The following is a 15,757-nucleotide window of genomic DNA, read 5'->3' on the forward strand; positions in this document are numbered from 1 at the left end:
CTCAGGTGATACTCTTAGCATGTTAGAAAACTTGTTAAAGTCTTATTTTTCCTTTTCTCCATAATTTAAGAAACTGCTATCAATTCCACAATTTTTAAATTGTTCATAGTAAAAAGTTATGTGTTTCACTTAACATTTAAATCTCAGATTATGAATTTTTTCATATTTTGGTTTTTTTAATTAGGTGAAGAGTTAACAAAATCAAAGCCATGTGCTGCTTCCAATGAGTAAGTTTCACAGTTAAATTTTATTTTTAAATAGACTATTTTTAGAGCAGTTTTAGGTTCATAGCAAAATTGAGGGGAAGCTACAGAGGTTTTGCATATATATTCACTGCCCCCATGTATGCCCAGCCTCCTTCACTATCAGAATCCCCATGAGAGTAACATTTGTTAGAATTGATGACCCTGCACTGACACATCATTGTCACCCAAAGTCTGTGGTTTACATTAGGATTCACTCTTGTTCTTGTATATCCTATGAGTTTTGACAGATGGGTAAGGACATGTGTCTCTACCATTATGGTGTCATACAGAGTACAACTGCACTAAAAATCCTGTGTCCTCTACCTGCTCATCCTTACCTTTTTACTGTGTTTAGAATTAAATATCATTCTTTTGTCCTTTTTTCCTAGAGAGTTTTATTATCTTTGCAGTTTCATTTGGCATGTTGGTAATCATCCTCTTTTCTGAGCTGTCAAACACTCTGTGGAGTTTCTAGTTGTTTTAAATTCTCATTTGATTCTATTTATAATTTAAAAAAAAATCCTTATACAGTTGTATTTGGCCTTGGTGACTTTGCTACTTCTAAATAAAGCTAGGATCCCAAGTTCATACATGTCTGTATTTCAACTAGTTATTCTCATGGGAATTTTCTCACTTTCTTCTATCAGTTTTGGCTGTGATCATGTAAAATAGACTGTCCTTTTCATGAACTTCAAAACAAGGAAATGTCTCAGTTAACTTAAAAAGGCTAGCTAGCTCTTTTTAAAAAGAAAAAAAGATGTTTTAAGCCAGTGTTTCATGGGTCCTCTTTCATTTCAGTATCTGTCAATAAGAATACATTCTTTTAATTTCTGCTTAAGTAAAAGTGTAGGCTTCATTAAATGGATAGTTTAAAATTATTTGATACTTTGAAAGCTAGGCACTAATGGAACACATTGGTGGTATTCATTTATCATTTTTAAAGATAAGTTCAGTGTTTTAAAAATTTCGTTTTTAGTAACTTTTACGCAATCATGATTTTAGGTTTTATATATAAGATGCCGTGTGCTTTCATGTAGGTGCATGTTGAGATACTAGATACATGCTTAAAGGTAATTGTACCATTTTCTCTGAAATGAGCCTGCTTTCTAAGATTTAAAAACACTGTATTAAATAATGGTAGTTTGAGACATTAAAATATTATTTTAATGGGATTAATCTTTTTAACACTTTATATATAAATTTTACTTGTTAGTCATAGCTCAGTAAAGCTGGAAATAATTTAAGAGGTGGTGGCAAAGTTCAGGTACTTCAGGATTTTAGAGGTTAGACATTTTAAAAGCTTATGACTAAAATGAAAGAAACATTCATATAAAAGTTTTTATTAAAATAAAGAGCTAGAAGATGAATCCTGAGAGAAATTAGTCCAGTAGATTTCAAGGGGTCATTGGAGGGAACTCTTTGGTTACACAGCATGTTGAGATTTTTGAAACTTGAAAGTTGATGCTCTTGATGATTTTGTCCACAGTCTTGAATGACCTCTCACAAAAAGATGTACATGATCCAAACGTTTCACTAGACTGCCTCAATAGCCCAGGCTATGGATTGTCTAGGGAGAAGTCCTGCCCTTCTATGACCTACTATAGTAATCAGACCTTTGAAGATTATATCAAGCTGTTGGGCTTACTTCTGTACTTGACAGTTTAAGAGATGAAGGAATAGAGTAAAAGATTCTTTTAAAAGTACTTAACTCTGATGTTAAAAATTTCTGCCTGATTTTCTCTGTATGATTTGGTGCTAGGTTTCAATGAGCAGACCTTACACTACTGTAGAATTAAGTACCTTTGTGTCCTTGGGCAGTTCATTTAGGCTCCAGGGGACTGCTTTTCTTCCTTTGTAAAGCTGAAATGATTTCTGTTCTTATAGCCCCAAAACCAGAGTATAACAAGGTGTGATTGGTGCAGATTAATCTTCTCTACTGCCTCCTACCAATTTTACATGTTACTGGAGGTTCTGCTTATAGTAGTTTAAAAAAAGTTTTAATTTAAACCAATATTTGTTAAGTTTCTTCACACAATCCATTGACAGAATAGCCAACTTTTAAATGCTATGTATTTAGCTGTACAATTCTGTGAGATAAAAATAAATGACTAAATTTTATACTAATAAAATATTCCTTTGTTAAAATCTTTATTTTTAAAATGTTATGGCAGGAAAGGGACCAGCGATTTACTTGCTTGGGATCCCCTGTTTGGACCATCTCTTGATTCATCTTCTTCAGCTTCATTAACTTCGTCATCGTCATCAGGTAATGTATATATGTATATGTATGTGTGTGTGTGTGTGTATGTGTATATATATATATATATTTAAACTGAGGGATTCATTAGTTACTTTTCTCCTTATTGATTTATTCATCACTTTTGTGTTATACTTAATGGTCAGAAATATTCTTATCTTCTCATATTGCCAGATAAAGTGATTTTATGCTAGTTAACTTAGCTGAAAGATCCTATGGCTTAAACAAAATTTTATGGCACACCATTTTTTTTTTCATTTTTGTATTTCCATGAATCATTCCCTTTTCAATGCCCAAATAATTCTCACTGTTCTTAGATAATTCCACTGTATAAACGTTCATTAATATAATCCGTCTTTTCTTATCAGATATTTGAGTTGCATCCAGTTTTCTAGTATTATGAACATCCATGGATAGAATTTCGTGAATGTGTCGTAATACCCTTATAATTTACCAGTACAACATTTGAGTCTCTAGATAAACCCATTGATATTTATTGCCAAACTGCTTTCCAGAAAGGCTTTAGCACTTCCCAAGCAATGTGTCAAAGAAACTTGAATGCTTTTTAGATGTTGTTTTGGCAAGAATATGTTCATTTTCTCTTTTCTTCAAAATATAAAATCCCACACTAGCCAACAATCCAAGCAGGCATCAAAATGCTTGTTAATAAAACCACTGCTTGTTCAAAGCAAGAGAATAAAATCCACTTTATGTTGGTCTTCAGCCTTCTCTGGGATTTCAGGAATGCTCTTCAGTATTTGGGGTTAGGGGAGTGAGGGAATTGTCGGGGAGAGAATGAGAATTGATTGAGTTCCTGCCACATTGCTCTGCTAGGAGTTACACATATTCTATTTAATTTCACTTCATTAACTACTCCATGAAGTCCATTTTATTGTCTCTGTTTTATAGATTAAAAAAAAAATTAAAGTTCAGAGATGATCAGGAACTTCTCTGAGATCATTTTATACGAAATGAAGAAGCATTGATTCAAACCTGGATCTTACTAATTTTCAAGTCTTCATTCTTTTCATTGCACTCTGACATATTAACTAAACTATAAGCCATACCAAAACATTTTAATATTCTGTTTATAAACCAATTTTTAAAAGAAATTGTAAATGGATTGTTAGGCAACCTTAATTCTAGTTTGGAATTTTGGAGGAAGTGGTCTATATTTAATACTTGAATAGACTGTATAAGGAAAGTAAGTATACAGGAAAAAAAGTTGTTATTATAGTCTCTTTTTTGTTTAGTGAAAATGTCAGAATGATGTTTTGTATTTAGAATGAAGAGCCTTCTAAGTAGCGTTTTTCAGTTTTGTTAATGTATTTTTTATGAATTGTTTTTTCAAAATATTGAATAAAAATTTTCACATTGGTATCACAGTGGCTTTAGTTATACAGAGATTCCTTCCTAACTGCCCTTAGTTTCTTACTCTTTTTCAGCACAGTCTCTTCCTTTTCAAAAAACTTCTTGCTTTACCTCTTGGTAACTATCTCAAGGACGTTTTACCCCTATCACTTTTAACTTCAGATTAAAAATGATTAATTTTTGTTCAGTGGCCATTTGATGTGTGGTAACTAGGAAATAAAAAGTAACAGAATGTTTTAAGTTCACTTTTGTAAGCATTTTTAAACCTTCCTATACAGTCTGAAAAATGATGAAATTATTTTATCTTCCAGAGAATGTTAGTCATGTTGAAAAGAGATGATGGTAAAAATCTCAAAAGATTTGACAGGGTGTAAAGGTGTTAGTGCTGTGTTACTCAGCAGAGTGCCTGACTGGCGAGTGATGAAATAAGGCAGAGCAAGTCAGTGTTGGAGTTAATATAAAAAACTAGTGTAATATTTTTCAAAAGATAATTTTAAGGGATTTTTGCAGATCACAAGTGGTCAGTTAATTCATGAACAGAAGAAATGGTCTACAGTAAGACTTGTCATAGGAGGGTTTTATTTATATATCAGTGTTTATACTTTTACCAACTGTTAAGAGTTAGCTTTTGTTCCTCTGAGAAAACAGGAATAATTATGGCTTATACATTTTGGACCTTCAGTTTTACTCATATGTTTTTTAAGTTTCTTAATGCTCATACTTATTTTTCTTGGTAGTAGAAAGTTTGGACTTGTGTTTTTTTTTGGAAATTGTATTACTACATTTTTCTAGTTTTGAGTGATTAAAATAACATTAACCTGAAACAAGAAAACTATCTGGCTACATAGATTCATACTTTTGTTTGAATTTTCTTGTTGCTTCTGGTGTTCAACTGCTTTCCCTTCTTTCACCTTAAGGAACTTAAAAGAGTGCAACAGAAACTCTTTGTCTCACACGGATTTGTTTGAGTGTATAGTAATTGAGTCTTTACTTGAAACCAGCATGTATTTGGAATTTGAAAAAGCAAATTGTAATTATTTGAAAGAGCTGAACCTTAATAGTTCTACCAGGCTAGGTTTGTTTGGAGTCAGTCTGAATGTCATTTGGATAGGCGATTTGCCAGTATCGGTCAGTGCTGTTTTCATTGATAATGGGCCTGTCTTTAAAGTCTGTATGTCATAGCACAGGGAATTGTTATGGTTCTCAGGTTGGTGCACACTTCTTCCAGTGAACTGTTTAAAGTAGGAGCGCAGCATGAAAGAAGTGGTGCTCAGTAGAAGAAGGCAGCAGCCTTAGAATCTGCACATGGTTTCTTAACAGCTTTATGTTGTTACCTTCAAGCAACTTGAACCTTGCTTGTATCTATTATCCCTTCATAGAACAAGCTTTCTGAAGGATTCCATACCCCTCATGCTTTGACTTTCCTATCTCTGTGACTACCTTTTTCTTTAGGTCTTTCCCTGTTTCCTCCATTCCTTCATCAGTGACCGTGGGTCCTCAGTTTGTTTCTCCATAGATTTATACTGAGGCCTATTCATATATTTTTAACTTTGCACATCTGCAAACTTAATGTAATGGTTTATATTTCTTCCCATCCATATTCTTCAGTCTGAATTACAGACCCACCTTTTAGAATGAACCAGAGGGATGATTTAAACAGGGATGCCTGTGTCGCTCAGTCAGTTCAGTGTCTGCCTTCAGCTCAGGTGATGATCCCAGGGTCCTGGGATCAAGTCCCTCCTTGGGCTCCTTGCTCAGCAGGGAGCCTGCTTCTCCCTCTGTCTGCTGCTCCCTTTCTCTCTGACAAATAAAATCTTAAAAAAAAGAAAAAAGATGATTTAAATTTGCTTCCGTTCCTCACTCTTGTTTTGTTTATGCTAATACATTTGTGACTTTTGATGATGTACACTTGAATTTCATTAATTAGGAATACTCAGGTTAGTGTCTGATTTATGAAGTGGCAGAACTTGCAGATGGCATTGAAAATCTGAACATTTAATTTATGTAGGATTTAGGAGCAGTAAACACTATATAGGAGTTCTATAAGGTGTTTTCTTACCAAAAATTAACTGTAGTGATTTGGGGGTATTTTTTTTTAAGTAGGATATTTTTAATACTTTTAATTATCACCAGAAACTTTGCAATGTAATTCAACTTGTAATAGGACTTTTAATTAAGGTGTTTTATTTAGACTTCATGTTACTACTTTGAAGGTGTTATTTCAAATAAGACTTGGTCTTACATTACTGTCAGTAGATATACTGGCAATAAACTATAGACCTTAGCCTTCAGTTGGTTTATTCTCTCTAGATTTATCAGATTTTATTTTTTAATGTGTGTAAAGAATTAAAACAGGAATAAGTTGCTATGTATCAGTTCTATTGAAAAGTTAATGTGTGTGTGTAAGTGTGTGTGTGTAAGTGTTTTTTCCAGGAATATTGTTAGCTCAAGAAAAGCTTATTTGCTAGATTCCCAGTATTCCAACAAATATCTATAATTATATAAGTATTTAAAAACTCCTGAAAATGAGCTTTGACTCCTAAGAGTTCCTCTATAATAGAATGTCTTTATGTACGGATTGCTACATACTAATGATTTTCTTCAAATTCTCTTTTTCCCCTTACCAGCCAGGCCCACAACTCCTCTTTCTGTAGGCACCATTGTCCCACCTCCAAGGCCTGCTTCCAGACCAAAGCTTACTTCAGGCAAACTCAGTGGGATTAATGAAATAGTATGTACTCAGATTTTTTTTTTTTTTAAATTATAACTGTTTGATGTAAGATGCAAATGATATTTTTTTCTATATGCCACATTACAGTTAAGCACTTGGAATTATCTACTGGAGTCTTAAAACTATAGAAAAGTTTTTCCAGACATTTCCTTTACTCCCTCATATTATCTCAGTGATCATATGCATGGAATAAGACATTGTTCAGGAGGAAATGAGATTCCTGAGAAAGCATATAATAAAAATATCATTCAGTATCCGTTCTTTCGCATTTAAGAAGCAATACTCTTATAATTCTGCTTTAAGTCAAATGTTAAGGAAGAAATGGTGGCCATTCTTAGGACTTAGAAGTATACTGGCAGGAAAATCCTGGAGGGCATCCAGTCCAGCTTTGTTTTATACATAAAGAAACTAGAGTTTGTTCAGGTCACTTAATTGACTTGTCAAAGTACATGTTGCTTCTAGAAAAAAGCATCAGCCTACAAAAGTTGTCAGATAATTAAAGGAGATCTACAAGTAATATTCAGAGTGAGCTGCTCCCAAACCAGTCTTCTTGCCTCTCATCTCTTCTGCTTTGCTTAATGTTTTACACTAATTGCCAGTATTACATTTCTAAAAGTCAAGCTTAACCTTCCTTTTCCCCAGATAGACATTTCCAGTGGTCCCCCATAATCCATATCGTTGAATGTTTTAGCTGAATGTACAAGCCTTTTTATCGAGTGGCCTCAACAACTTACGTTCTTACCTAACTGCCCAACTTTCTCCTCTTTGCAACCTGTGCTCCAGCCCTCTGAAACTTTCCAGTGTTCCCCAAACACATCATGTTCTTTTATGCACCCATGTCTTTTGCTCCCTTTACTGAAATGTCCTTCAGTTGTCTATGTAGGAAACTGGTCTCTTTTTTTTAAGATCCAGCTAAATATCATCTAGCTAAAGCCCTCTTTGATCATTACTCTTCCCCCCAAGTAGATGTAATCATTCTCTTCCTTATACCCATATACTTTGCTCAAATTTCTTTTAGTGTACCAATTATGTTATATTTCTTTCCTTGTATATTCCCTTCACCAGACTATACCTTAGCCAGTCTCATACTTTGCATAATGCCTGTCGCATAGTGAGATGTTGTTTCATGAATAAATGAAAAGGCTGGAGCACCAAGTGTTGAAATGGTGACATCTTTCTCCTCTTATCCTAACGAACAGACTTCAGGGAGTGAACTCAAAGACTCTAGGTACAGGCTGCCAAGGAGATGATTATTTGAGCAATACAAAAATGACTAGCTCTTATTACCATAGGATTTTTTTCCTGATTGTAAGAGATCATATAAAATTTGGGAATTAGAGAAGACACAAAATTAAAATCCCTTCCATATTTCATGACCCAAAGATACCCAAACTTTTTATATATACTTTTCATTAATTTTTGAATGCTTAAGTATTTATTCATTCACAGTAAAACATAGTTGTTAAAAATGCAAGCTTATTAGTGACTAATTACTTGAGCAACATTAGCCAAATTATATATTTGGAGTCTCTCTTTCCTTATGGGTAAATAGGTATAAAGAAAATAGGTGGTGTGAAACTTAAATGAGTTACTATGTGTAAAACATAACTTTATGGAGTGCGAATAATTGCTCAAAGTTACTGTGAATGATAAATCAAAGGTCATACCTTACATTTTTTTTACTCTTCACTTGAAAATATTTGGGGGATATCTTTCTATTTCATGAATTATTCCATAGATTTCAAACTTCTTTCAAGTGGTAGAATCCTTTGTCAAATGATCTTTTAAGTTGCAAGTCTATTAAGTAAATAAAAGTGGGACTTTTATACTCGAATCTTTCACCCTTTACTCCCTGCGGTAGCCTGGCAAACCTTCTAGAAACCATCCTCTGAGGGCTTCAAGGAGCACCTTTTGAAACAGCTGCAGAGCATAAATGCTCTATCTTGTAATACCACTGTCAGCATTAAAATTTCAAAGGTTTTTAGAGATGTGATTATTTGACATTTAGTTTATATGTAAATTTTCATTATTCAGTGTTGTCTTAATGATTTCATTATAAACAGTGTTTTAATGAATATCCTTTTATTTACTTCTTTGCAGACATGATTAACTTAGTAAAAAAATTCAAGGTAAAATTCATGGACTAAAGACACATTTTTAAGACTCTTGATGATTTTTATTGCTGTCTTGCCCACCAGGAAGTTTATGCTGATTTGAATTCTCTTCAGCTGTACATCAGAGTGCTCTTTTCCTTGCATGCTTGTATGTGCACTTTTCTGGGGGAGACTAAATGTTCACAGGGTCTGTAATCACACCCTTTCACATTCCTATAGTGAATGCCTCATTGTTCTAGAGCAGTTGTTTTCAAAGTTTGTTCTCCAGACTAGCAGCAGCATTACCATCACCAAGGATCTTGGTAAAAATGTAGTTTCTGTGGCTCTACCCCAGACACATCAGAAATTTTGTCAAGTGGCCCTCCGAGTGATTCTGATGCATGTTTGGGTTTAAGAACTGCTGTTCTTAAGTAGTGCTATTCAATAGAAATACCATGCAGTAACACATATAAAGTTTCATAGTAGCCACATTAAAAAGGAAAAACAGTGAAATTAACTTTTTATTTACTCATCACATTTAAAAAAAATCACTTTATAATGTAAGCAGTATAAAGAGTGAGAATATCTTTTCTGTTTGTGTGTGCTAAGTCTTCAAAATCTGTGTATTTTATACTTAAAGCTCACCTCACATTTGGACTAGCCACATTTCAAGTGCTAGTGGCTACTGTATTGGACAGTGCCATAAACCACTTGAAAAAATGGGTGTGGTTTTGTCTTTTCCTAAAAAATTACAAAGTACACATTCTAAATTGTAAATTATAAAAATGTAATGACATGACATTGGTCATGAGGCCATGTTGCTATAGGAGAAATTTCCCCCACAGTAGTTGATCAAGTGTTTTTTTCTAAGCTTGCAGGTTTTAGATTAGCTGTTGAATTATTATGTGTTTGGCCTCATGCCATGCACTACTTCCATCTGTATACATAGGGAGCTGCAGTTTCAACCTTACTATATTTTTTCAGTCTATTAGTCATCATTATCAGGTCATCAGAAAGCCATTCTCTGGAACCAATAGTTGAAAAATAGTTAATTGCGGGAGTAGGGGTTTACTTAGTATAAAACAGTTTGGATGGGATCTAATTTTTATGTAAGTGTGTATCTGTAAGTGTATATTAATAAAATCAAGAGTTCACCAATTTCAGTGTGTGAATGCTTATAAAGGGTTTTGTTTTTGCCATTTGTTTTTCATGTCCTTCAGTCAGTTGAGGCCAGGAACAGTATCTTTTCATCGCTTTGTACGTAGTTCATAACCCATGACACATAGTAGGCACTAGAGAAGTACTGTTTTCACTTAATACTTTTACAGGCAGGAAACTGTTATTTTTAAATAAGGAAAATATGCCTTATTTTAAAAAATGAAATCCCTGAGGAAGTGTTGCTCATCTATTATTGGAACACTTAGGAATGTGAAATGGAAAAACCCCTCCAGGTAAAAGAAATGAACTGAAGTTCTAATTTTTGTATTTGTTTTTATGTTTAGAAGAGTGGGAAGGCAGTAGAATTAAGATTTTCTCAAACCTCTTTTATGGGGTAAACTGTCTCAATAAAGAAACATTACAAGGAATTATAAAGGGAAAATGGACATATATGTAAAAACCAAAAGCAAAGGGCAAACAAGATTTAGGGGTTGCAGAAAATAAAGCAAAGGATTAGTGAAAGCTCAGGTTATACTAAGCCCTCCCAAAACTAAATCAGAGGAAGCTAGCAAAGACAACTATAAAAGGCGCAAAATGCCAATCTTATTTTTATCAATTTAAAAAATTTTTTTCTTTCTTCTAAGGCTCATCCATTCATTGCTGACAAGGGTACAAAGAAATACTCTCTTACGGGACGCCTGGGTGGCTCAGTTGGTTAAGCAGCTGCCTTCGGCTCAGGTCATGATCCCAGCATCCTGGGATCGAGTCCCGCATCTGGCTCCTTGCTCGGCAGGGAGCCTGCTTCTCCCTCTGCCTGCCATTCTGTCTGCCTGTGCTCGCTCTCTCTCCATCTCTCTCTGACAAATAAATAAAATCTTTATTAAAAAAAAAAAAAAAAAGAAAAAAAAGAAATACTCTCTTACATTTATAGGCAGTAAAGTGAATAATCCTTTTGGGAAGCAGTTTGGCAGTATGTATGAAAAGCCTTCATACTGTTTAAACTTATAGTTTAACTTCTGAGAATCTGTCTTAAACATACTTTTTGAAATGGAGAAAATATTCTGTGTATAAAGGTTCTCTCAACAGCATTATTTTAAAATAATAGCCTTCTCAGCCTTTAATCTCCTCTTGAAAAGGATTTGACTTATGGCATTTGTTTTTAGTTATAAGAAACAATAAATTTGGTTTAGTATATTAAACTTAATTTTACCTGATACCTACAAATCTTGTCTTATAAGGAAGAACTGTTTTAGCATTTTGGTAAATAACTTTTTGTTTTTAAGCCCAGGCCATTCAGCCCACCTATAACTTCCAATACCAGCCCACCTCCTGCAGCTCCTTTAGCCCGGGCAGAAAGTTCTTCCTCTATCTCATCTTCAGCTTCATTAAGTGCTGCCAACACTCCAACAGTAGGTAAGTGATTATCAGAGATTACTTGTGATAGTCAGCATTCCAAGAATGGTCAGACTGAATTTTGTTTTTTAATGAGCTGATGAATAATTTAACATTACAAATTTTGATTTTTTGGAAACACAGCTGGCATTATCAGACTAACCACATTTTCCTTTTCTGTTACACAGTTTCTATTATTTGAATAGGAGGCCTTTTTTTTTTTTTTAACACTAAGAGTATATCAAATTTATAAACTACTGACCAAATAGTTGAAGGCGAAATATAATGCAGTCCTTTCTCATATGAAGTGATACTGGCATTCCTCAGTTTTTATTTTAATAATGATTCAACTTAAGAAAGGAGTTTTGTGCTTGCAATTAAGTATTTCTACAAGAATTTAAGTCATGAAGATCTAAAAGTAGTGGATGTTAAGAGTACAGGCATATAAACCTAGATCCCACCAAATAAATCTAGTATTATATTGCATCTAGATTTTGCTCAAGACATTTTTCTGTCTTCACTTCTAGCTATTTTTCTCTACAAATTCTTAGTTTTCTTGACCACCGTTAATAAAGGAAAAAGCCACTTAAAGCTGCTGTTATGGGAGTGACAGCTTCCTATCAAAATTAGAACAGTTCCTACTCCTGCTTCTAAGTAGTAATGAGTCTATCTTTGATATTGCCAATCACTGATGCACACAACTCAGCATAATTCTGTAGTTCTCAAAGGGTGATCCTTGTACCTGCACCATCTGTCTGCATCACCTGGAAGCTTACTAGAGACAGAGACCTTTTCAATCCCAGACTGGTGTGGGGCTAGCAGTTTTTGAATGGGCCTTCCAGGTGATTGTGATGCATGCTAAGTTTGAGAATAATAGCCCTATTTTAAGCAGATTTAATTATATCCAGTTTGTTAAAACTCAGAAAGGAGAGAAGTGCATTTTCTAAGTGTGGCCATTGTAAAAATGACATAATATAGGCTAATGGAAGTTTAAAAGTTACTTGATTTTTTACATGTCCAAACATGATGTTACCATCCTATTTTACATACCTTTATGAGCATATAATTTTTCCTATCTTTTACTTTCAGGTAGAGTACATCTAGTAAGTTTTTCTTTTTGCTGTATTTAGCACTTTATTCATGTATTTTCTTTGTATCTGTGTTTTTATTAATTTGGGTTTTTGCAGACTGTTTTAGTCATAAAAAAACATAGAGGGGTCCTTTAAAAGTTAGGTGGTCTGGGTAACCAAAATTTGGTTTAGTTCTCTATTTTCTCTAGGTTATTTAGAAGGATTTCAATTTGTGATGGAAATTATTTTGATTGAGTAGGTACATATTTGTTTTTAGTTTGGGCCAGTGCCAGCAATAGGAAAACCACAGGTAGGTGATAGCTATTACACTGACAGGTGGGATGTAATGTGGATTTTGTACAACAAGGCACTTTAAATCTACCATAAAAGTAGAGGTTTTTTTTTTTATTACAATGCTTATTCAGCTCTGTTTAAGGTTTTGATTCTTCTTGAAAATATTTTTTTTTCCTGCAATATTTTGTATTTAAATATGATAGAAGATGATAATTTGATTGGGACACTCTCTGAAATTGAAAAGCACTGTGAGACTTCACAAGGTACTGTATCAGAAGCAATATATGTGTTGACTAATGTTCCTAAAGTGTATCTAAAATACTTTGTTACCTCATTTTTCCTTTTTCAGCAATGTATCCTGTCTCAGAAGTCAAGAATAACTCTAAGGTTTAACTTTCTCGATTTTGTACTAATTATGTCCAGTTGCTGTACAGGATCTATTGATATCAGCTCCCCACTTTTAAAAACCTATAGTGTTTTTGTATTGCCCTCCATCTGCTTGCTTTTCTTTCCTCCTCAACATTAAGAACCGTCCATAAATCTTACTGCTAAAGGTGTCAGAACCATAGAAAAAGTGATGAGAAAAGAAGCAGAAAAACTATGTCAGTTTAAAAAATGGTAATACCTCAACTATCGGAGCAAAGGCTGTCCTAGGAAAGCCATTCATATTGTGAGGTGAGGTATAAAGGTAGCCAATAATTGGGAGTGTTTTTTAATCCTGAGCCGAAAGGAATTCCACAAAATTATTCATTGATTGTTATAGGAAGATACTTCTTACTTCAATTTTATAAGCTCTCTGCATTTTCAAAACATACGGTTGTTTAAATATAAAACAATGACTCCAAAATTAGAACCCATGATATCCTTCTAAAGACTACAAGGAATTTATTTCTAAGAAATGATTTATTCTGAATAGTACTTTATAAATTAGACTCCTTTGCTATGTGAAGGACTTGGTTACATATGTCCCATGTCAAACATTTTTTTTTTGAACTGTGCATGTGCAGTATGATCTTGAAAGGAAAAGAATAGGAAGTACTAAAGAGGATATGCCAAGATGTTAAATGTATTTTGAGTTTTTTCCCCTACTGTTCAGTGTTTTTTTTCCTACTTGCCAGTGTTTCAGTAATAGACTTAAAATTTAGAGGGACTGTTTCAAGAATTCTCAATTTATATGCCCAAATTGGATAACTGAAAATAATAACATGTAGGTTTCTTTTCATTTTCTTTGTCAAAGTAGGAACATTAATGTTACCCATGACTGTGTAAATCTCCATTTGTTGTAGGTGGTTTAAGGGAAAAGATTAAATTCACAGTTGAGAATATAGTTTTGTTTAGTAAACAATATAATAGCTTTCACCTTCCTCTGAAAAATACAATTTTCTGAATTTCTGGTGACCCTGTAGTTTAGAACAATATATATATATTTTAAAAAGTTTACTGTTTGCATAGTTGTATTCAGTTAATCTATACTTAATCTGCTTTTTTCCCTCAACATTTTCTTATGCATATATCTGGAATTTCTGCCTTTTGATCAGCCCCTTATCTTTCATTTAATAATCTCTCACCTGATCCAGAATTGAATCCCTGACAACAGACATTTTTCTCTTCATTCCAGGATCCACTCTGTGTTCAGAGTGATCTTTAGTAAATGAAAAATATAGCCATGTTTCTCTTAAACATTTTTAGTGGTTTTTAGTGTCATAAAGATAAAATTAAAGGTCCTCCATGCTGTGATCTGGGCCTTAAACATTTCTCTAGACACGTTTCCATCTCTTCTCATCTTTCTAGTCATCCCTCATTGACCAAGTATGCTCATGCTTTGTAAAACTACTTTTGGTTCCAAAAGACAGCATTTTTTTCCATGCCACCTTGGCTTAGTGCTGGACACATGTTAGAGTTAGTAAATAGTAGCTGTTGTGATTTTTTTTTTGAGATTTTTATATTACTCAGTTTTAAATTTTCATATGAAATTAAGTTTTTCTTTTTTTTCTTTAAACAGTTGGGGGGTGGGGGCAGTTACTTTTCCCATTGGCCTAGAAGCAGTTCTTATTTTTCATCCCTGAGGTATTTTTTTTTTTTTAACTATGAAGAACTTTCTAAGGCATAATTCCTTCAGAATATTAAATACCACCAAATCTTCTTAGCTGTTAAAGCTAACAAAAGATCTGTTTGTAGAATCTCAGTGTCACTTGTGAGGCAGAGAGTACTGATTTTTGTCAGAACTAGTATTTTAGGTATTTCAGAAGTAACACAGATTTATAGACCAAAAGCATACATCCAAATTTCTGAGACATCTGTTGACCTAGATTGTTCATTCTTTTTTTTTTTTTTTTTATATTTTATTTATTTATTTGAGAGAGAGAATGAGAGAGAGAGCACGAGAGGAGAGAGAACAGTGGGAGAAACACTCTCTGGCGATCAGAGAGCCTCATGTGGGACTCAATCCCAGACTCCAGGATCATGACCTGAGCAGAGGGCAGTTGCTTAACCAACTGAGCCACCCAGGAGACCCCCTAGATTGTTCATTCTTAAGAGAAAAACTGAATAAACTGTATTATTGGCTTTTTTTTTTTAAAGAAATTTCATCATTTATTGTATATTAAATAAAATGCTCCACTTGCCAATCAGTAGCAGTAGTGGTAAGGTTTAACAGGAAGAGTACATTTGTCCAGAAAGGCAGTCAACTATTTTGAGGAATTTTCCTATTATAAAATAAAGCTGAAACTTTACTTAGGTTAAAGAAAAAAACAAACCTGTACACATGTATAGATTAAATTTGTTTACTTGAAAATAATGTTTATATGAGTTGACTTTAAAGGTATATAAACTAAGTAAGTAAACTTTATATCAGGAATGTTATAAAAAATAACATTATTAATCCCATTTGTCAAGGTAAGGAAATAAAATGTAAGCATTAGACAAAGAAGAAGTAAAAATTATAATTAGTGTATCATTTAGAAATAGCTGATGTATGGAAGTAGCTGAAATACAAAAACCCAGTTTAATGCCCTGCTGTATGTGATTGGTAGAACCGGAAACAATTTAGTATCTGAAGGGTTGTGAAGAAATGTTTTACTAATTTTAGTTGTTCAGGGGAGGGGCTTTTCCTTCTGATACTTCTTAACCAAAGTGTTCAGTGTCAT

At 33.6% G+C, this 15,757-nt stretch overlaps 1 protein-coding gene across 1 annotated transcript in view; it reads left to right on the forward strand.

Moving 5' to 3' along the window:
* Window positions 1-15,757, forward strand: part of LOC111155262 (FCH domain only 2) — a 114,148-nt gene that overhangs the window by 72,161 nt on the left and 26,230 nt on the right. The window contains exons 15-19 of the mRNA XM_022515374.1: window positions 185-227; window positions 2,417-2,511; window positions 6,501-6,604; window positions 11,139-11,268; window positions 12,815-12,874. Of these exons, the coding sequence (XP_022371082.1) occupies window positions 185-227; window positions 2,417-2,511; window positions 6,501-6,604; window positions 11,139-11,268; window positions 12,815-12,874 (432 nt within the window). The remainder of the gene's footprint in view (window positions 1-184; window positions 228-2,416; window positions 2,512-6,500; window positions 6,605-11,138; window positions 11,269-12,814; window positions 12,875-15,757) is intronic.

The sequence above is a fragment of the Enhydra lutris genome, unplaced genomic scaffold (genome assembly GCF_002288905.1).
Source record: "Enhydra lutris kenyoni isolate GAN:26980312 unplaced genomic scaffold, ASM228890v2 scaffoldscaffold40, whole genome shotgun sequence".
Lineage (NCBI taxonomy): Eukaryota > Metazoa > Chordata > Mammalia > Carnivora > Mustelidae > Enhydra > Enhydra lutris.